Raw genomic sequence first — 22,951 nt, forward strand, 5'->3', positions numbered from 1 at the left:
CCGCGCCCACTTACCTAAGTCCTCCCAGGGCCTTGACCCCTCAGGTGGGCCCTGCGTCAGCTCGGCTCTGCACCCTCCGGACCTCGGGAGAGCGGTTCCCGGGCCCGCGCGGCAGGGCCACGGAGGTTCGGGCCTGTTCACTCTTCCCGGCAGCCCTACCTCGGATTTATTTGGGTAGCCAGACTCGGGGGAGGGGTCGGTCACGCGTTCGAGATACCCGAGGGAGCACCCCCACCCCCTCCACCAGGGTTTCGAAAGAGGCGACCAGAGAGCGACGGTCTACAGTCTCGCGAGAGAAGGCGGGGCCCCGCCCGGAGTTCTCGGCCCCTCCCTGCCCCACCCTCCTCACGTCCCCCGCCCTCCCTCCCCCACTCCCCGTGGCGCGAGCGGCTGACTGAGCCTGGAGAGGAAACGGCGTTCGGAGCCGCGCTCCCGCCCAGGCCGGCCCTGACGCGGGCCTCGTCAGCCGGTAACGGGGAGCAGAGGTGGGGGTCAGGGAGGCGACCACGAAAACGGTGAAGGTCAGAACCGAGAGGCCTCCTCCGAGAAGGGTGAGGAAAGGGTCTGAGCCTCCCTCTCACGGACTCCGCAGAGCTGAGGCGGGGTCGACCCCTCCCAGGGGCGGGGTCGCGCTGGGCAACTGCAGCCCTGGGGACGGACTGGGCGGGGCGCGCCAAGAAAGGGGAGGAAGGGGTCAGCTGGGGGCTGAGGGCGCCCCGGCGGCGGGAAGCAGGCGGTGGGCTCTGAGGCTGAGGCCGTGGGTGGGGTCCTGGAGCTGGGACTCCGGTGACGGGCTGGGGAAGCCCCGGGGCTGGCGGGTCCCTTCCGCCTCTCCTTTGGACCCTGACTGGAGGCCGGCGGGGGTGGGGGCTGGGGAGGGCGAGCGGCGCGAGGGGGCGGGTCCCGGCGCTGCTCGTCGCTGATTGGCTGAGCGCGTGTGGAATCGGGTGATGGGAAACGCAGCCCGGCTCTCCCGTGCCCTCCTGCTCCTCTCCCTACCCCCCGTGGCGAAAGTGCTGCGCGGCGGCGGGTGCTTACGCTCGCGGGGTTTGGCTGTTGCAGGCAGGAGCTGGGAGGAGGCGGCAGCGGCAGCGGCAGGAGCAGCAGCGGCGGCGGCAGCTGGGAGGAGGTGGTGACGGTGGCAACGGCAGCGTCGGGGACGATGGCGCGACTGGTGGCAGTGTGCAGGGACGGGGAGGAGGAGTTCCCCTTCGAGAGGAGGCAGATTCCCCTCTACATAGACGACACCCTCACGGTGAGCGGGCCGGGCCGGGCCGGGCTCGCCGCTCCCCTGGCAGCTGTTTCCCCTCCTCCCCCTCCCCCAGGCCGAGCGCTGCGCACTGGAGAAAGAGTGTGTTGCAACTCCTAGGCGAGGCCTTCTCTCCGGCAGGCCCCACAAACTCGCCTTTGCAGTGTATCGCACGGTAATCCTTGCGGGGCCCTAACCCAGCGCTTCGTAAGCATTTCGAGCCCCTCTCTCCAGATTTTCCTTCCTTTTTGAACCCTCTTCCTTTCCTCTGTCCCTTTAGGAGACGCTGCTTTTGCCAAAGCACGCGCCTCGGAGAGGGGTTGAAGGATCTTGGGCGTTTAGGGCCTATCCTTTACAGAATGCACCTACCCTTCGGGGAGGCTTAATTATCTGGAAATGTCGCAGCTGCACTGCTACCTGTATATTTTGTCTCTCAATACTGTATAGCTCACAACAGAAGCTTAATTACTTAGGGCAAAGTGACATGCTCTCGCACAGTAAAGATTCCACAAAAATGATTTGGTTTCATTGTAAATAGTGTCATATTGCCTAGTACATTAAAACTCTTTGAAATGATTTATTGGTAGGCCATGACTCTTCAAAATGGGTTTTCTTGGCAATAGTTATTTTTTAGTTTACAGTTAACCTTTTTTTTTTCTTTTTCTTTTTTTTAATGAAGCAAAATTAGTGAATGTGCAAGAGCATTATAAAGAGGTGATTGCTCATCTCAAGTGTCAAAACCCATTTATGGGTAGTTTTCTTTTTTAGAGTTGATGGTAGTACAGCATTACTGACCCTCTGCCCTATGTTGCTGTACTATTTCCTTTGAAAGGAAATGGCAGAAATTTGAATTGAATCTGAACAGGAAATGAGTGCAGTTGCTTGCCACTATTTCTTAAGACATGAAATGAGCCTTTTTCTGAATATCTTGAAACCTGCATTTTGATGATGTTGGAGCTTTGGATTATACGTTTCCCTATTTTGATAGGTGTAACTCAGTCTCTTCATCGTATTACCTTTGCCTTTTTGCTTTTAAGAGGCAGTTCTGTTCTTGAATTTTCTTTTGCAAATATCCATTGAAGTTTTTTCAATTTTTGTATAAAATGCAAGTCATTGTAGAGCTGCCACTCTATGCCTTTCTGTTTGCCAGTCTCAATTAAGATTTGATTGAGCTGCAGTACTTTTAAAAGGACTAGAGGAGCTTTTTGGTGACTTAATTGGTTAGAACTATTTAAGTGAAAGCATCTTTTTTTTTTCATGAAAAGAAAGTTTTTTTGTTTTTTGTTTTTTGTTTTTGTAGAGAAAGATAGAGTGATTTGGCCTGACATGGGGTAAATAGAGTTTGTGTTGATGCATTAGAAAGTGTTTGTATTCCTTGGTTATGATTTCTGTATTTTTTACATTAAAAGTATAATGGAATTGTATTTTAAGTTAAAAAAAATAATAGCACTCTGGTCAAATTAAATGATGCATTTCTCCATTTGAAAACTCCTAATGTGAGTTATTTGTTACTTTCTTTCTCCCACTTCTAACGCAAACACTTTTCTAGAGCACATAATTTAGTATGAACTTTCTATGATTATTGCCCCAGAATGCCTTTGAAGTTTAAAAAAATCCAGTGGGTTTAAACATAAGGTTACTTTTGAGTGTATAGTATCAAAACGGGAAATCAACATAAATTTGAATATTTACAACATTTTAAAAGGCACTAGCACGCTCACATAACCACCTTGTGAGTGCAGCATTGACACATCTGTCATATAGCACTTTAAAACAGTGAGTGTTTTTATACTCTGTTCTCTGTACAAGGATATTAATTTCTAAAACTTCCCACAGAAAAAGATGTAACCTTGCATTATGATACATTATTGTACTTATTTCTCCAGAGAAGTTGGGATTGGATTGAACCTGGTGGTTGAGTTTTGCTTTTGTTGTATTGTGAATTTGTCACCAAGGCAAATAAAATTTAGGGTCATTTAATTTAAATATCTCAAAATAGCATTCTATTTAGGAAAAGATGCAGTTTTTCTTGGCTTTAGAAGGGTTTTTATCACTAGTAATGAGTGGGACTATTTATTGCTTTGTCTTGGAACTTGTGCATAGTCATTGAGTGCTGCTTAGTGAAAATTCTTGTCAGGGATGCATTATATTTTGGGAAACAACTTTCTTTCAGAACTATTTTATCAAATACTATTTAAAAGAAGAATGCAGAGCAAGCACCTGTTGGAAGAGGGAGGGAAGACGCCTGTAGCAGAAGTTTATGCTCTGCACTGGCCTACTGATAATTTGATGGCAGTGTATCCCTGAAGTTAACATTTGGTCTGGTCTTTGTTCTTAGGGTTTATACATAATGCATTGAAAAAACTTTGTGTGGTCTTTATTTCAAGTTGTCTTAGAATCTTGTTGGCACCTAGATGTTAAGTCTGGTTACAGCTTTCATAATTCAGTTACAAATGTATCATTTTAATAACAAGTTGAAACTTCTAGCCTTAATTCTACTGGTGATTTTAGGTTGGGTTTGTAAAATGAAATTGAGAAGCTTGTATGTGAGGAAGTAGCTGCCTCTTTTATGTGGTATATTAAATACACATTAAGACCCATTTGGTAATTTAGTGGGTTTGAATCCTTGAGTATAGTGCTGATCTAGGTGTATTTTAGAAAATCCCAAAGAGGTAAGCTGGTGGAATATTTAGGAAAGTGGTATACTTTGTGGCCAAAATACTTTTGGTATTAACTAGAATTGTAGAATAGCAGATGGGCAGAATACATATTTTACCTTAGAAATATTTTTGAAGAATTATAATTTTTAAGTAGGTAGTTTTCTTTAAAAGAGTCAAAATTTATACTCTTTATAAAATAGTCTTGAAAAATAACTGTATAACAAAGAAAAAAAAATAGCCTTAATCCTACTTCTGAGAGATAACTAAGAAGATAGCAACATTGGCTGTAACTCTGGTCATAGAAACACACTTAGGTGGAGAGTTGAGATGTATTGTTTACTGTAGCATTTTATATTTGGCTTTTTTTTTTTTTCCCCCACTAAATGTAATACTGAGAATATTCTTGTCATTTTTAAGCAGCTTTATTGGCCAAATAATAATTTGTTTTGTAACATTCCATAATTTAATCATTCCTCCTTTGTGGATATAGAGGTGATTCTGCTTTTGATTATGTATGATAAGATTATAAATAACACATAAATCTGCATTAAAATTTTTTTCTCAGGCTTTGGAAGTATAGTTACTGGATCGAAGGATAAGAACCTTTTTGTAGAGTTCTTGATACATAGTGTCACATTGCTACAGTATTGCTGGGAAGCAGTTTACCCTCCTAATCAACTAATCTAAATGGACTAGAGACTGATCATGTGGGGTTTTTTGTTTGTTTGTTTGTTTTTTTAATTCATGAGATAGAGGCAGAGACACAGGCAGAGGGAGAAGCAGGCTCCTTGCAGGGAGCCCGACGCGGGACTTGATCCCTGGACTCTGGGATCATGCCCTGAGCCGAAGGCAGACACTCAACTGCTGAGCCACCCAGGCATCTCAAATAATGGTTTTTAATGAGACATTAAAAGATAGTAAATGGTACTGTATTCACTTGGGGATTAGGTGTTTATCGTTTGTTAAATTTAGTATTTAATGTTTTAACTCTTAAGTGTTTAATTGATTTTACCAAAGGTGATAGATGTTACAAATAGCTATGAGGATGAAGTAAAAAAGTCAAGCTAAAGTGACAATGACTTTTAATAAATACAAATTTAATACTGTTGGTTAGAGCTTGTGCTAAAAACAGATTATTTGTGGTCAGGAGAAACCAGGACAGGTATTTAAGAGTGAAAGTGGGTAATGGATTCAATAAACTTTATAAAGCAGTAACTGCAGGACAATGACTGGTTCTATTTTTGGTCGGCTAGGGAAAGGCAACCTCATCATGAAGCAGAACACTAATGAGTCTGTGAAACCACACCTGAAATACTTTACATGAGCGTCTTCCTTTGGGGAACCTAGAATCTGAAGATTAAGTCAAGGAGGTGGTTTTAAAGAATGGGAAAAGTAGTGTTTCCCTTTTCTTTGTCTTCCCTCTTTCCTTTTTTCTTACTGTCTTCTCTCAGCATTAAAGAGTATATAATGATTGACCAGAAAACAGCAAGGTAAAAAGCTGTTGTCCTAAGTGTTTGAAAGGCAAGGACAGAATAATTATTTAGTGTGAGTGCAGAGTTTGTAACCAGGGTGGTATAGAGTAAGTTACAAGAAAAAACTTAGTATTATGTAGGCCAGTGAAACCTAGGAAAGACACAGTAATAGACCTGATCTTGACATTTCACCTGGTTAGGTGAAAATCAAATGATCTGAAATGAGGAGTTTAAAAAATTTTTTTAACCCTGTCCTCCTGTTGGTACCTTTTAGAAATGATTCCTAGTTTTTATCCATTAAATTATATACATTTTAAATGTCAGCTGTTAGGTCTCAATATGTTAAATTTGTTCTTTGACCTCCACTTTAATTATTCAAACAATAAAACATAGTTGAAAATAAAAATAATTCATTATTACACAGAGTCAGAATTTAGGATTTCCCCTATGAACCAGACTGGAGAGACCTTGATTTGGTTAAATGAGAAGCATTCTTTGAGTGTTTCTTAAATTGGTAGCTTTAATTTTAAAATAGGTAATTATCTTAATTTTTTTGATGGTGGCAATCAATATGTACTAAAGTGGTATACATTTGTATCAAACAAGTGAGAATGCAAATCAAGATGGTAGTTGCTTAAATGGTAGATTTGGAGTGGTTTACAGTATTCTGTTGAGTTAATGGCTTTAAAAGTTTATCCTACACTTTTTTCTGACTTGACAGTTTGATTTCTTTGTGTTTTAAACCATGTAGTGATGACAAAAAAAAAAAATGTGAATTAACTGTAAAGTACTATTAACTACTTTTGTCTCATCAGTTTTCATAGACCAGGACTTCTGATATTGGGATTATTAATTTTTAAGAAAAATCTGAGTAGACTGTTAAATATAAGGACAATGGACAGTATGGATCATTAGGTTTTTTGCCCATTTATTTCTGTCATCCTCACCAGTTCATTTAGAGCCACCTTGTTAAAGCAGACCAGTGACCAGTTTGTTAAGGTTAACATATGAAAGTGCTTAGAACAACACGAAGTATATATAAAGCTACACTAAATATCTTTATTATTACTACTACCAGTCTTTGGAGATTTTAGTAAGACTATAAGAGAGAAGACTAGAGAGAAGTCAGTAAACCTGAAAACTGGGTAATTGATCCTTAAATCTATGAGATTTGGACATAATAGTCTATGTGTATGGAAGAAGAAACTTCCAGAATAATAAAAACTCTTGAGGTGGAAACATGTATCTGAATATGGTATAATGAGTATAGAATTGGAAGCAAGGAACACTAACTTTTCTCTGGTCATAAATATTATATGTGCATTGTAATTAATTGGGGAAAGGTAGGAACACATAATGGAAAAAGTCCTTTTTCTTTTCACTGCCCAGAGATAGGCTACATCTAATATATCTTGTATTATCTTTTTCTCTAAGAAAATACACAACAAATAGAAACATTTGAATCATTTTGTACATGCAGTTTTTGGTTCTGTGTAATACAGTGGAGCCCTAGATTGTTGAGTTGATATTTGCATCATTATCCATTCTGGTATTTCCTTCTCTCTACTTCACACATCCTGTATTCCCCCCTTATCAAATCAAGGAAAGATCTATTACTTGTACTTGTCTTTGTTGTCCAGTCCTTAGTTTATTGTTAGAGCAAGCATGTATAAGAGCTGTCATTTCTAATGTGGAGGAAAAAGAATGATCACTTCTATTAAAAAAAGAAGGTCTTTGTGGTGCCGGTTAGTGAAGAAGGAATTTTTTAAAGATCATATTCAACTGGTTGGGGTATTTTTAGTGTTGTGTTTTTGCCTCAAATGGGTCTCTTTATCATGACTTCACTCTTTGGGTATGTAGGAGTTTTTGGTCCTTGTCATCTGGAAATAGAAGTTTGTCCTAGCACAGTATGTTTAATACTTTTAACAATGTTTTTAGTTAAGATATAAATGTGTTACTTTATTTCATTGTTTTGAAGGGCATACTGTTTTTGCCCTCACATTTTAACATCTTTGAAATTGGAATGTTTCTTTTATTTGGTGACATCTAACAGTTATAAAGGCTCTTTCCTAGTGGTATGTAACCACTGTACTTTTCTAAAATCAGTGGTGTCACAGATCAGTGATGTGCTAATTAGTAATTCCCCATTATCTGATATACAGAAACATCCTTGAATTTTATATCCCTCTTCCTCTGGTAGGGATTTTTTTTTTTTTAAGGTATTGATTGATCTGAGAGAGAGTATGAAAGAGAGAGAGCGGGAGCGCATATGAGCAGGGGGAAGGGGTAGAGGGAGAAGCATACTCCCCGCTGAGCAGGAAGCCCAATGCAGGACTTGATCCCAGGACCCTGGGATCATGACCTGAGCCAAAGGCAGATATTTAACTGAGCCACCAGGCACCCAAGGGAATTTTGATAATTGAATAAATAGCTCTGTTTTTGTTCCTAATTAGAGCAAACATTTAGTATGTGCCAGGTACTATTCTGAGTATTTCATAGATGTCTGAGTATGTCATATATTGTCATATATAGCCATTTGCATTATAAAATTTACTGTATTCCATAATTAAGAGGAATAACTAAAAGTATGTATGTTTAATATAAAATGTCAGGTTATTTTACTTATTAAATATTATGGGCCACTGCAACAAACCCTTTTAAACATAATTTAATCTTCACAACGTACTCTGAGAGATATTAAACATTATTACTTAATCTCTGTTTACAAATGAAGAAGCTGAAAGTCAAACAGGTTAAGTAACTTGCCCAGACATCTGATGTAGATTATAAGTAGTGGAACTGGGATTTGAACTCTTGTTTCCCTGACTTCAGTGTCCTTGCTTCTAATGACTATACCATTTCTGGCTTTAGAAACTTGTATAACTTGGGCGGTGGTGGTGGTGGTAGTTTTAACTTTTTTCAACAGGGGGCGGGACTGGGATGTGCAAATCCTGCTTTAGGGACCTATTTCTGTCCTAGGGGTTTATAAAATAGTTTGTAGCATGTGTTCAAAGAAAATAAAATAATTGATTTTCATTCTTTTGCATATTAAGATGGTGATGGAATTTCCTGACAATGTGTTAAATCTTGATGGGCATCAAAATAATGGTGCACAACTAAAGCAGTTTATTCAGGTAATATTTTTAAAAATCAATGTTTTAAATGTGTGTGTGTATATTGAAGAGTCATTTAAAATTTTAGCTTTAAATATTAATTACATTTTACCTAGGGGTCTTTAGATCTTAAGATTGCCCTGAAATTGCTTTCTTTTACTATTGCTACAGTGAATATATACATTTTTTTAAAAAGATTTATTTATTTGAGAGAGCATGCACAGAGGGAGGAGAAGCAGACTTCTCACTGAGCAGGGAGCCCAACTCGGAGACAGATGCTTAACTGACTGAGCTACTCAGGCACCCTGCTACAGTGAATGCATTTATGTGCCTGTTATGTGAAAGAGATTTGGTGGTGGGACTCCTGGGGTGGCCCAGCAGTTGGGCGCCTGTCCTGCGGTCCCGGGATCGGGTCCCACATTGGGCTCCCTGCATGGAGCCTGCTTCTCCCTCTGCCTATATCTCTGCCTCTCTCTCTGTGTCTCTCGTGAATAAATAAATAAAATCTTTTTAAAAAAAAAAGATTTGGTGGGTTATCATTTTACATGTCCCTACAGCTTTAATTTCACCAAGCTATCTTTCCCTGTTTTTAAAAGATAGGGTATACAGCTTTTCATTGAGAACTTGTTGGTTTTCTTCTGTAGAGATTGTTCAAGTAAAACAAAAACAAAAACAAAAAAACTATACTGTGAACTCCATGATTTTTATTTAATTTTTTAAGCAGTATGATACTTTATAAAACCCTGTATGTAATCAAGATAATTGAAGGTAAATTGTTAACTTTACTTCAAAATTCTATTTCTACTCTTGTAGAAAACTTTGAATGAAAGGTTAATGGTAAATGTGAGAGAATTCTTGGGATTATCTTACTTACCCATATTTTTTTGTAAAGCTGGAAACACTATTTGTAGTATAACTATAACTTCATCTAGATAGAAGTTATTTACTAGAGTTTTGCCCATTTCTCTACAGCTGTGGTTCTCAGTCATTTTTCTACTTGTCATAGACAACAGATAACATTCATATGTACCACCATATTAGTTACTCACTGCAGGCTTCTACATAGGTAAGATAGGCCTTGTTCTCTCCCACTAATCCATAACCCACCTGTCCATACCTCCAGGTTGAGAATTGCTGCTCTATATTATCACCATCCTAACTTGATTCCTGTAGCTAACCATTGTGTGTTGTTAAAAATTGAGAGGAAGATGTGGCAAAGCTGCATACCATCTTTATTTTTTTCTTTGTTTAAAATTTTTTATTTCAAGAGAGTGTACTAAGCTTAGTACTCATTGAACAAACACTAAATTTCCTGAAGCAGGGCTGCTTTTTGCTATGCTGGGGCACATACTGCTTAGCCCTGACATCCTAAGCAGAGTTTTTGATACCTTAGATGCTAGAATAGAGGGCTTTGTGGAGTAAACTCAGTACAGTGCAAGCAAGGCCAACTTGTTTTTTAAGTCAATTGCAGATAGATAGATGGCAAGCCCTGCCCAGATTGTACTTACTACACAAAGACAGGAACCAGAAGTAGTAATGAAGAGAAATTTTATGTCTTTCTTAAGGATTGTTCTTCATTTTTCTTTCCCTCTTTCTCAGCGACATAGCATGCTTAAGCAGCAAGATCTAAGTATTGCCATGGTGGTGACATCACGTGAAGTATTGAGTGCACTTTCTCAGCTTGTCCCATGTGTTGGTTGTCGTCGCAGTGTGGAGCGCCTCTTTTCCCAGCTTGTAGAGTCTGGAAATCCCGCACTTGAACCCCTGACAGTAGGGCCCAAAGGAGTCCTATCTGTAACTCGAAGCTGCATGACTGATGCAAAGAAGCTTTATACCTTATTTTATGTACATGGGTAAGTTTAATCAATGGGAAGATGACTGTTAAATTTTTTTAAACTTCGTGACAGTGGTAGCTCTTTTACTAAATTTGATGGGATGAAGCTTGCGTTCAAAATCAGTAATTTTATTGAGTATCTTCTGTGTGCCAGTGACTATACATTTTGTTCTGATATGGAAAGAGGCAGGCAGTAGACAAATATATGATTTTTCAGGTAAGTTACAAGTAAGGGAGATGAGAATGAATGGATGGGTGGAATTAATATGGAGGATGGATGGTCAGGGAAGGCTTCTCTGATAAAATGACATTGAGTGTAGACTTGCAGTGAGTAGGGATCCCTGGGTGGCGCAGCGGTTTGGCGCCTGCCTTTGGCCCAGGGTGCGATCCTGGAGACCCGGGATCGAATCCCACGTTGGGCTCCCTGCATGGAGCCTGCTTCTCCCTCCACCTGTGTCTCTGCCTCTCTCTCTCTCTCTCTCTGTGTGACTGTCATAAATAAATAAAAATTAAAAAAAAAAAAAAAAAGACTTGCAGTGAATAAGTAAACTGTAGATATCTGGGAGAAGACAGAGAAGGAAGAGCAAGTGTAGAGGTTTAGAGGTTGAAATTTGCCTGGCATGTTTGAAGAACAGTAGGGAAGCCATGTGGCTGGAGCCAGGTGATTGAAGGGAACACTAATAAAAGATGAGAATCAGGGCAGCCCGGGTGGCTCAGTGAGGTTTAGCGCTGCCTTCGGCCCAGGGCCTGATCCTGGAAACCCGGGATCAAGTCCCATGTCAGGCTCCCTGCATAGAGCCTGCTTCTCCCTCTCCCTGTGTCTCTGCCTCTCTCTATGTCTCTCATGAGTAAATAAATCTTTAAAAAAAAAACAAAAAACAAAATGAGATCAGAGGAATAATAAAAGTCCTACTTATGTAGTGCCATCCTGAATTTATTTATTTATTTATTTAGTAAGATTGGAAGATTTTGAAGTGTTGTGAGCAGAGGGGTGACATGGTCTGACTTAAAGTTTGGCTTACCTTGACCTCTGTGTTGAGACTAAGTGGAAGGGGAGAGAAACAAAGAGTATTTAATAATCCATGTGGGAGATAATGATGACTAGTATTGTGGTCATAGATAATAAGAAATGGTTGGATCCTGGGTATATTTTGAGGAATGAGCCACTCAGATTTTGGATAGATTGGATATGGAGGAGGACATCAAGGATGATTCTCAGATTTGGGATCTAAAGAATAAGACCAGTGGTTTCCATTTATTGAGTTGGGTAAGTATGGGAAGAGCAGTTTTGCTGAACACGCTTTTGGATGTGTTAAGGTTTGAGATACCAATTGGGCATCCAGGTGTAGTTCAAGGAGGTCTGCTCTAGAGATAAAAATTCATGTCATCAGCACGTATATAGTATCTGAACTATGTATAAATTATATGTATACACACAAAGACTAAATATAAATAGGAAAAGAGAAGGGATCTAAAGACCAAACCCTCGGATTTTCTGTTTAGAGGTGGTGATAGAAACGTAGGATTTTTACTCTGCCTGAGAAAAACCTTGGAAGATTTTTGGACAGAGAACATAATGTGATTCTTGTTTTGAAAAGATCATTTTAGCTGCTGAGTGAAGCCTAAAATGTAAAGGCAAAGGGTGGGAAGCAAAGAAACCATCTGGGAGATCAACGATTGCACTTGGTTAAGCTAGAGAGGCGAGTTGGACATGGATTGTAATGGTGGAGGTGATAAGTGATAGAATTCTGGACATATTCAAAAGTTAGAGTTGACAGGCTTTGCTGATTGGATATAGGGTGTGAATATTAGCTGTACACATTTCTATATTTGCATACAATTTCTGTTAATGGCTCCTCATCATCAAGGATAAAGTTTTTATTTTTTTTTATTTTTTTTAAGATTTTATTTATTTATTCATGAGAGACACAGAGAGAGAGGCAGAGAAGCAGGCTCCATGCAGGGAGCCCAACATGGGACTTGATCCCAGGTCTCCAGGATCACACCCTGGACTGAGGGCGGTGCTAAACTGCTGAGCCACCCAGGCTGCCCGAGGATAGTGTTTATTTAGATATTGTTGGAACCGGGGAAGATGGCTGAGAGGTAGCAATCAGTCATAAAATATTTGAGTGTCAGGCACACTGCTAGATATAGTGCAAATATAGGGATGAATGAGACAGATGCAGTCTAGGAGAATGAGTATGTTGAATAGAACAGGTCTCTTTCAAACATTGACAGACTGAAAATGGAATGGGAGAAGACAGGTGTACAGATTCTTCTTGGTTAGAATTTGATGAGAAATTTTCAAGGTAGGTGATAGGTCTGTAATACTTTACACTTCACACTAAAAGGTAGTAAATAGAGATTTTGAAAATTCTAAAGAAAAAGAAATATTAAACAAACTTGTAATGATTTTTTTTGTTGTTGTTTAGGTCCAAACTAAATGACATGATAGATGCTATTCCAAAAAGTAAAAAGAACAAGAGATGTCAGTTGCACTCCTTAGATACGCACAAACCAAAACCTTTGGGGTAAGTAGAATCGACAAGATGCTTTGTAATTGTTAAGATTATAAATGTTGATCGTATTTAGTAAAAAGAAAAAAAAAAACATTGCTAGTTTTATTTTATTAATTAGTTACACTATAACATAGGTTAAAATAAATCTGTCCTGATTCTATGAGGCCTTTTTGCATAGAGACTGTGTAGTGTCTCAATATAGATCTGATTTTTCTTTTGAAGTTTTTTTTCTTATATTCAATATGTTTCAGAGGAAGGAAGTTGAGATCTTTATGGAAATTTATTTAGACAATATTAAGTTTTTCAAAGTAGTGATATCATTCTTTGATCTGTATAATAGTTATAATGTATAAATTATTTTTCTTGTTTTTCTTATCTCTAGGTCTCCCTAATAATTTATCAGGGATTTAAAAAAGGTCTTGGATCAGTTGTAGCAATGTGTATTTATGTAACTAATTTGCAGTTTTGTTCTGGTTAGGTGTGGTACAATGCCCAAGGCTGCTTTTGTCCTCATCTCCCAGCATATTGTTACCTTTGCCCCCCTACAAAATTGCTTGAGGTTAGGGGTAGTAAGGAAAAGCCATGGAATTTGAAGGGGAGTGGTTCTAAGAAGTAACTTGTGTTTTAAGAAAAATGAGATGGAAAAAAAATTAAAAAATAAAAATAATAAAAAATAAAGAGAATGAAATGATATGAAACAATACTGAATTACTTTTAAAAGTCAGTTTTTTAATATCTAATTAGTAGTGTTGACACCATTATTGTATAGACCTTTTCCTTCCTGATAAAAGACTTGAATGATTGAGTGGTGGTATATTAATAATCTATTAACAAGTTTGTTTTCCTATAGTCAGGAACAAAATTTTTTAAAAATTTTGTGAAAACTGCCAAACACATAGGAAAGTAGAGACACTATTCAAGAACTGCCCCTGCCCACCCCCCAAAATATCTTCATTCAGATTCAGTAGTAGTATCAAGATTTATCACATTCGTTTTATTTATCCATCTTTTTAATTTGCTGAAGTATTTTAAAACAAGTCCCACTTTTTTACTTCTACATATTTCCACATTCATCTCCAAATACATGGACATTTTCTTTTATAATGACAGTGCCATTACAACACTTAACAGAATCAACTATAATAATCTAATACACAGTTCAGATTTTCTTAGTTATCTCTAAAAGTGTCTTTTTTTTTACATGGATTTGTTAGAATCAGGATCCAGACAAAAACCACGAAATATATGATACCTAAATGTGAGAATACTCTGAACCTTCAGTAACGCTCTATAAAAGTGGATATCGAAAGAAAATTGTTATTTTACATACCTGATTTACCATTATCTTTAGAGTTCTGATTTTCTGAATGTAAAATTCAGTCTAGTTTTTTCATTAGACGGTAACGTTCACCTAAATGACTGTTGGCTAAAGTCACAGAGTGGTAGTATAAAAAATTTGCCTTCTGGTTTTCTTGTTATGAATAATCTTCATTGTGGAACCAAAGAGCAACATATCTCAATATCTTACACATCTGCTCATTGGTACCTTCCTTCAAAGACCAGTTCTACTTTTACTCCAGGTTCCTTCTCCTCTTGTTCTCATTGACTTGCTTTATCAATTATCTGCTTTTGTTAAATTGACATACAACTGTGTTTTCCTATCTTTCTGTTTAAAAACAAAAAACAAACCTCCACAGACTTCACATTCCCTTTCAGCTACAGCTCCACCACATGGGAAGCCAGATATTTTAGAAGGTTGTTTGCTGAGTTAGGAAATCAGTATGAGTTGATCTTTAGCACTGTCTCCTAAGGTAGCTGCAGTTATTCCCACAAGCCATATAGATAGCAGACCAAGGAGTAGTGTGCTTAGCCAAGACTCCCTCTCCTCGACATTGGATTGTCACTGCCATTGTATGATACTTTGGCACTCCATTTTACATATTCCCACTGTTATTCCCTCCCTTTTGCTGTTTAGACTTTCTCTAGAGAAATGTTAACAATTGATTAGGTTTCAACCTACTCAATGGCAACAATCCAGGTCAGCCTTCCTGAGAGTGTTCTTGTATTCATGCAAGTAACCCCAAGTTATTGGCTGCCCGGGAGCAAGTTTGAGATCCAGAAGAAAAATCTAGGCTACAGTTATAGGCCTGTAGCTGATGACTGAAGATTATCTTAGAGAATAGTGTATAAGGTCTACCCAGGGAGAGAGTAGAGTAAGAGAGAAGAATGCTGAGGAATTTAGTTAATTGGTAGAAAAGAAGCCAGTAGAGAAACTTGAGAGAGTGGCCAGAGAGGTAGGAGGAAGCCAAGGGGAAAGAGTGTTTCAGGGGAGTCTGGTCAGCTGTATTGAATGCTGCTGAAGTCATCATGGACCCAGAAGTGTTGAATGGATATAACAACACTGTGATAATTGGTGATCTTGATGAGTAAATATGTGGTTGAGTGGAAATAATCCAGATCAGAATGGGTAGAAAAGAGAATGCAATCTAAGGTCGTAGTGGATTAAGCTATGAGGGAAAGTATGGAGTGGAAAGACTTCTTTTTCAGAAAGCTTCATTTGAAAGGAAGGAGTGATATAAAAATGTTCAGTCTAGAGAGGTTGTGGATAAAATCTTGATTTGAGTTGTAGCGTTTTTAAAAAAGTATTAATGCTCTTATGTTCCAATGATAAAATAATCATCCCCTAGCTCTGATTTCATGAACTTTTTCCTCAATTGTGAGAACTTGAGTTTGAGAGTTCATCAGTTTTAGGAGATTATAGATCACGGAGGTATAATTAGAAAAAAAGGAAATACAAGAGTTGAGAGTAGGAAGGTAGAACATGGAAGACAGAGCAGTAGTTGAGGTTTTTGTTTCAAATTAGAGTGCTATACCTTACCTGAGCTCTTGTAACAAGGAATACGGAGCTGAATTGTACAGATGAACTGTAGTGGTGGCAGGGAGTTGAGAAATAGGTACTTAGCTATATAGAGCAGGTTAAGTAAAGATTCAGAGGTTTCTCCATCTCAAGCATCCAAGATAACTAACACATTTCTAAGATTGTAGTGAGACTGCAGAAGAACAGGCAGGAGCCAGGTGTTCAGAATCATGACATACCAAGAATATCATTAAATGGCATATAGACACACATTTATCTTGGAATGCACATCTGCAACAAAGCAAAACGCATGAGCAGTACTTTGAAACCCTATGGGGGAGGGAGAGTCTGGGAAGTTTTTAATAAGTTTTCTAAAAGTTATTTATATAGTCCTTATTACTGACACAGGCTGTGTAAGGTGTTCGTCTTAGTGTGTTGTCTTTGTTTTAATAAATGTAAAAATTTGTTTACTATGATTTGATTAAACTGTGTCTTTTTTTCTTAGCTACTTATAAATGTGAAGGTAGATAACAGTTTTGTTGCCATGGGTTAGATATAAAACCACATTAAGTAGATCAAAACTTGTTAGAATTTTCAATTTGTGGAAGATTGATCCATGTTTATAGGTGAAAATATTTTTTTAGCCCTATTGACTTTAAAGCATTCCAAGTAGGTTTGCTCATAAAATGCTTAATATCTTAATAAGTTAGTATCTTAATAAATGTAAATGTTGTTAAATTGTGTCAGATAAACTTAATAGTTGAACAGATATTTTTATATAAAGATACGAGCATATGTTTAAGTAATATTTTAATATAATTAAAATGAATATGTAATTATATACCAATTTGTAAACTTATTCTACTAATATAAATGTATTAAATACTTTATGATTTTAATTTAGACTATAGAAATTATCTCTTCAGATTATCTCAGTGTCACTAAGCTTTGTACTATACTGTACTACAGTGAAGGGAGCAGTAGCAGTGTCAGTTCAGAGAAGTTAAGTACAGATAAGAGAAGTAGTGAAGACCACAGGAAGGACAGCAAGTGTAGGATCATTTTCCATTATGGACCTTTCCAGGGAACATCCAGGTAAAATCAAGCAATCATTTACTCTGCCTTTTTTAATGTTTTACCCTTATATATTCCTTCTTTCACTAATATCTGTTTCTTTCTGCAGAGGTTGTTGGATGGACGTATGGGAACTAATGTCCCAAGAATGCAGGGATGAAGTAGTTTTAATTGACTCCAGTTGTCTTTTAGAAACACTAGAAACATATCTGCGAAAACACAGGTAAGTCTAAAGGTCATGTCATCACAGTATAGTCGGAAGGTGACCTAGTACTCTCTGAGTCATCCATATTGACTGTCATCTCCTTCATATAATAGCACTCCATTCTTGCCATTGATACCTGGTGCTAGGCAGAGCTTAATGTTAGGATAAGCAGTTCCTTTATGGGATGACTCTCAGTATTATCCTTCTTGTGTTGAGCCAGTATCTCCTCTTTTTGTAATTTTTACCTGTTGGTTCCAGGCCAATAAAGTATACTTAATTGAGTAAAGTCTACTTATTCACTTTGGAAATTCTAGTATTCTTTGTTTTTATGATAGAAGCATTTCATATTGTCATTTTCAAAATTCAGGTTTAAATTAGCTTTCATTTAGTAATATTTTAAATTATTTCTTCTATAATTGTTTGTCAAGACCTAAAAATAGAATTAGAATTTGTCTGGTTCATGTACTAAAAAAGTAACTTCAGATTATTCTTTTTAGAATACTACTTTACAAAGGAATTTTCTAAGTGTCATTAACATTTGGAAATTCATAGGGAGGGAGAGTGCAGTAGGAAAGGAAACTGGTAAGGGAGCCATCTAGAGATGGTGTTCTTGGAGGGAGTTGTATTCTTTTAATATAAATACATCATATATTTGGTGTGTGGTTGTTTGTTCTTTGACCTGGAACATATACACATACTTACTTTGGGGACACTTCTAGAAAACACGTGAATATAAAAACTAGCATTATCAAGATTGGTATTTATATGGGAATGAGGTAATGACTTAACCTGCATACTAAGTTTATTAGATGTTTTTCTATTTTCAGTTACAAACTTTCTTGTTTATTTGCCTTTTTTTGGTTGATTATACCCAAGAGAATAGAGGATATGTTAAATATTTGCAGTTTTGTTGAAGAGGAATTATATAGACACAAAATATATTTATATAGATAGGTCCATTATAGATTCCTTCCTCTTTCAATATGAATTGATCCCTATATTCAATGTTAATTGGTCCACCAAAAGAGAGCTTTTTGCAGTGATAAATTACTAGTTGTAAGAGCTAGTGTTTTGGAGTTTCCTGTAATGGTTCCTAGATATTTCCAGTACTTGAATGGCAATATTTTATGTCTATAAGAAGGTGGAGTTTGTTTGATAAATATCTGAAGGGTAGAGAGAAGTACAATTAAGAGAGATTGCTTTTTTATAATCTAGTGATTATAACTTTGTTTTTTGTTGTTGTTGTTTTGTTTTTTTATAACTTTGTACAAGTTACTTTTCTGTGCCTCCATTTTTTTCTTAAAAATAATGATAGTACTAATTAATTGTAGGGTTAAATTTGTCACAGGGATGGACAATACATAGTCATACTTACTTAGAACAGTATCTAGCACATAGTAAGCACATTAAGGAATTTTGCACGCCAGATTTGCAAGGTCCTTGTTATTCCTTTGTATCTAGTTCTTGTTTTAGGTACAGTTTGAGTTTTTGAGGTATGTGAAATAAGCCAGTCACATTATTTAGTGAACTTTTCTGAGCACTTTATAATAAAGATTTGATGGGGCGCCAGGGTGGCTCAGTCTGTTAAGTGTCCTACTTTTGATCTCAGCTCAGGTCTTGATCTCAGGTGTGAGTTCAAGCCCCATGTTGGGCTCCACACTGGGTTATTAAATAAAGATTTGATAACACTGGCCAGTTAAGTATTGTGGTAGTACATAATTGGAAATAACATGTTAAGAAACTGAAGCCTCTGCCTTAAGAAATATTTGTGCAAGGTTACTTTTGAAAACAGGAAAAAATCACTTTTAGTCTTAAAATTGCTATTTATCTATGCCTTTGATACTTAGGATTATTCACAAAGATACATTAAACTATGACGATTTAAAGCAGTAAAATAAGGGAATAGTATTTTAAGTTTTATTACTGCTGCTGTATTACATCTAACTATTTATTTACCTGAAAAATAACCTTATCTTTTATAATCTGGAAACATGGAAGTACTTGTTATTTCTGCAATAAGTCTATTCTGCCCATCAAGGGGAAGACTTTTTTTTTTTATTGTGGTTAAAAAAACATAAATTTACTTTTTAAACAGTTTTTAAGTGAACGTTACAGTATTGTTAATTATATGTACATTGTTGTACAGTAGATCTCTAGAATTCTTCATCTGACATGATTGGAACTACATCCATTGAACAATAATTCCCCATTTACTTAACCTTCTCCCAATCCCTGGCAACCAGGGTTCTGTTTTCTGTTTTTATGAATTTGATTTTTTTTAGATAACTCATATATGCGGAATCATTCTCGGTATTGGTCTTTTTGTGACTGGCTTATTTCAATTCACACAACGTCCTCATGGGTTCATCCATGCTGTAGCATATGATGCAGAATTTCCTTCTTTTTTAAGGCTGCATAACAGTCCATCTGTGTGTGTACCATGCTCATCTCTGTCGGTGGACATTTAGGTTGTTGCCCCTATGTCGTAGTTGTTTCTAATAATGCCATGATGAACATGAATGTGCAAATATCTTTGAGATCCTGTTTTCAGTTCTTTTGGATATATATTCAAAAATGGGATTTCTGGATCATACGGTAGTTCTGTTTTTAATTTTTTAAGGAAATGCCATACTGTTTGCTATTATTTTTATTTATTTTTATTTTTATTTTTATTTTTTTAATTTTTATTTATTTATAAGAGTCACACAGAGAGAGAGGCAGAGACACAGGCAGAGGGAGAAGCAGGCTCCATGCACCGGGAGCCCGACGTGGGATTCCATCCCGGGTCTCCAGGATCGCGCCCTGGGCCAAAGGCAGGCGCCAAACCGCTGCGCCACCCAGGGATCCCTGTTTGCCATTATTGATAGCACTGTTTTATAGTTTCAGCAACAGTAGTGTCAAGGGTTCCAGTTTCTCTACATCTTTGCCAACACATACTGTTTTCTATTTTTTTGATAATGGCTATACTAACGAGTATAAGATAGTACCATGTGTAATTTGCATTTCCTTGATGATGATGTGGAGCAACTTTTCATATGCTTGTTAGCTCTTTGTTAGCCTGTCTTCTTTAGAGAAATGTCTATTCATGTCTTTTGCCCAATTTTCTTGTTACTGTTAACGTTGTAGGAGTTCTTCATATATTCTGGATATTAATCCCTTATCCAGTATGTGTTTTGCAAATATTTTCTCTGTGGTTGTCTTTCACTCTCTTCTTTCCTTTGCTACACAGAAGTTTTTTTTTTTTTTTTTTTTTTTTTTTAAAGCATTTTATTTATTTATCCATGGGAGACAGAGAGAGAGAGAGACAGACACAGGCAGAGGGAGAAGCAGGCTCCATGCAGAGAGCCTGATGTGGGACTCGATCCCAGGTCTCCAGGATCAGGCCCTGGGCTGAAGGCGGTGCTAAACCGCTGAGCCACCCAGGCTATCCCTACACAGAAGTTTTTAAGTTTGATACAGTCTCATTTGTTACTTGCTTTTGTTTTCTGTGCTTTTGATGTCCTATCCAAAAAATAACCTATTTTGTGTCATGAAATTTTTCTTCCTGTGTTTTCTTCTATAAACAAAAAACTGTACAAAACTGTAGTACAAAACTGAGTTTTGTACTCAGGTCTTTTTTTTTTTAATTTTTAATTTTATTTTTTTTAAAGCTTCTATTTATTTATGAGAGACACACACAGAGAGAGAGAGGCAGAAACACAGGCAGAGAGAGAAGCAGGCTCTATGCAGGGAGCCTGACATGGGACTCTATCCCGGGTCTTCAGGATCATGCCCTGGGCTGAAGGCGGCACTAAACCGCTGAGCCACCCGGGCTGCCCGTACTTTCAGGTCTTAATGTTTAGGTCTTTAGTCCATTTTGTGTTAATTTTTGTACATTTCTTTGTTTTTCGAAGCATTAGTGATACAGTGATTTTATTTTTACTAGTCAACATTATTGCCTGTACTTATTACTAAATGGCCCTAGAGACTCAGCGCCTCTATTTTAACAAGTATTCATTTCAAGAAACATACTTAGAAAGATTTGTGCAGCAAACTGATGTGTGGCAGTGTAAGGGTAAGTACAGTAAGAAGTGTAAATGCAAATATTGGAACGCAGAGGAAGTCTGAATTCTAGTATGGCAATTGCAGAAGGGCGTGTCTTTAAGAATGGACACAATTTAGGCAAATGGAGAAAGATGTGGAGAGGGATGGAGAGAAAGCAGATACTTTGAAGTAGGGACGCATCTGCTGTGTTCACAATAGTCCATTGTCTGTGTGGTGTGTGTACAGGACAGGGTAGAGTGGGGAGAAGATGAGGGAGAGGTGAGTCTTGGGACGTGTGGCTGGAAAGAGGTGGGATAAGAGAGAAAGTCCGTGAAGGGCTTAATAAAAAGTTGAAACTTTATAGTGGAGAGGTCTTTAAGCTGAGTGAGATAATCAGATTTATTTTCAAAAATTATTTTGTTACTGAGTGCCTGGGTGGGTCATTTGGTTGGGCATCTGCCTTTGGCTCAGGTCATGATCTCAAGGTCCTGGGATCGAGCCCACCTGCTCAGCGGGAGCCTGCTTCTCCCTCTCTTCCCTGCTCATGCTGTCTCTTACTGTCTCTCTCTCTCTCTCTCAAATAAATGAATAAAGTCTTTTTAAAAAATTATTTTCTTATGAGAGATGCATTGAAGCTAGAAAGAATGCAAACAGAGAAGTAAAAAAGCATTAAAAAAATTGTTTAGGCAGTTGAAAACAGGTTAGGGGAAATTGGAAAGAAGCCTAGGGAGATGTAAGAAATCATTGATACCAATTGGCTCCACCCCTAAAAGAAGACCAGAGAAGAAGTTGCGAGTTAACTGAGGTTTTCTTCCTGGGTGACTATATGAATGATGTTCTTAACAAGTTTAGAAGGGAACACTTGTGTTGCCCTTGGTTTTGGAGAGAAAGTTTAACATGTTGTCTATTGTACATCTGTGGTGTCCCCCATTTTTCAGTGTGGGTTTGGCCCCCAGGCAAGGGCGGACACTTAACAAGAGCTGTAGAGGTGAGAGGTATACGTGTTGGCTGAAGCCATTGAAATAGAATACGTCACCTAGGGAGATAAATTTAAATTAAAGAGATCAAAATTTTCTGATTCCACCACAGCTAATCTTCTGAGAGAGGCAGTTATTAATATTATGAGCCTGGCTTTTTTATCAGACCAGTTCTTCCTTGTTTCAGGATATCAAAGCTAAAGAAACGAGGCTCTATTTTTTTTCTTTCACTGCCCAATTTTTAATTTTTGTTTCTTTTTTTCCAATTTTTGAATTAAAAATTGAATGTTTGGTGTCTAAAAGAAAATGTCATCATCTTCTACATTCACACACTCTTTTGTGCTTTTTTCCCTCTTCTACACTATTGGCACTGAAATTTAGACAACAGTTCTGTGTATGTGTTGTCAATATTATGATTGTGTTTGAAAACATGCTTTTTTTTTTGTAAGAAGAAGAAATTTGACATTTTGGAAATTACTTAATCTACCGTGTGCCACTTTCCTGTTCTTCTTGCCCCCACCCTCTTCCCAGTGTTTAGCTAATGAGATGTTAAAATGTTGTAGCAAAGTATGGACTCAGGTTTACTGACCGAAGATAGCAACTATTTTTCAGAGGCTGAAAGAAGGGATTCTTTGAGTCACTGGTTTGTAGCCTTTTGTTTTATTTTGAACTTGTACAAGTAAGTAGCTCTTGAAGTGGAGGTATGCTTGTCCTTGGCAACTTTTTTTTACACGTGTATTTTGTGAACAAACAGGTATATATCCATCTCATTCTTTTGGGTCCATGTGTCTCATTTAAGAATCGTTTGCAAATGGAGATCCAGCTCTACTCTTCTAATCCGCAAATTTGTATTTCTCTTACATGTGTATGTTTTAAACGTGTGTTTGGAGGATTTTTTTTAACACTCCATATAGGAGGGGAATGTCATTAGTACGGTGTAACATGTTTCATGAAATAATTACGCAGCT

The 22,951-nt window shown here is 37.9% G+C and overlaps 2 protein-coding genes across 11 annotated transcripts in view; one reads left to right on the forward strand and one right to left on the reverse strand.

Moving 5' to 3' along the window:
- MYO19 (myosin XIX) overlaps positions 1-347 on the reverse strand; it is a 46,709-nt gene extending 46,362 nt beyond the window's left edge. For all 5 annotated transcript variants that reach the window (XM_038548001.1, XM_038548000.1, XM_038547999.1 and 2 more), the window contains exon 1: positions 15-347. The gene's annotated coding sequence lies outside the window, so the exon portion shown is untranslated. The remainder of the gene's footprint in view (positions 1-14) is intronic.
- Positions 348-351: 4 nt separating this feature from the next.
- The window catches only part of GGNBP2 (gametogenetin binding protein 2), a 33,185-nt gene continuing 10,585 nt past the window's right edge, over positions 352-22,951 (forward strand). For 3 of the 6 annotated variants that reach the window (XM_038548011.1, XM_038548013.1, XM_038548012.1), the window contains exons 1-7: positions 352-551; positions 1,063-1,255; positions 8,435-8,515; positions 10,094-10,347; positions 12,761-12,859; positions 16,674-16,799; positions 16,888-17,001. In XM_038548011.1, coding sequence (XP_038403939.1) covers positions 1,163-1,255; positions 8,435-8,515; positions 10,094-10,347; positions 12,761-12,859; positions 16,674-16,799; positions 16,888-17,001 — 767 coding nt within the window. In that variant the 5' untranslated portion in view covers positions 352-551; positions 1,063-1,162. Of the gene's footprint in view, positions 552-1,062; positions 1,256-8,434; positions 8,516-9,466; positions 9,561-10,093; positions 10,348-12,760; positions 12,860-16,673; positions 16,800-16,887; positions 17,002-22,951 lie in introns of those variants that run through there. The other 3 variants (XM_038548014.1, XM_038548015.1, XM_038548016.1) reach the window with 2 other exon arrangements.

This window comes from Canis lupus, chromosome 9, assembly GCF_011100685.1.
Source record: "Canis lupus familiaris isolate Mischka breed German Shepherd chromosome 9, alternate assembly UU_Cfam_GSD_1.0, whole genome shotgun sequence".
In the NCBI taxonomy this organism is placed as follows: Eukaryota; Metazoa; Chordata; class Mammalia; order Carnivora; family Canidae; genus Canis; species Canis lupus.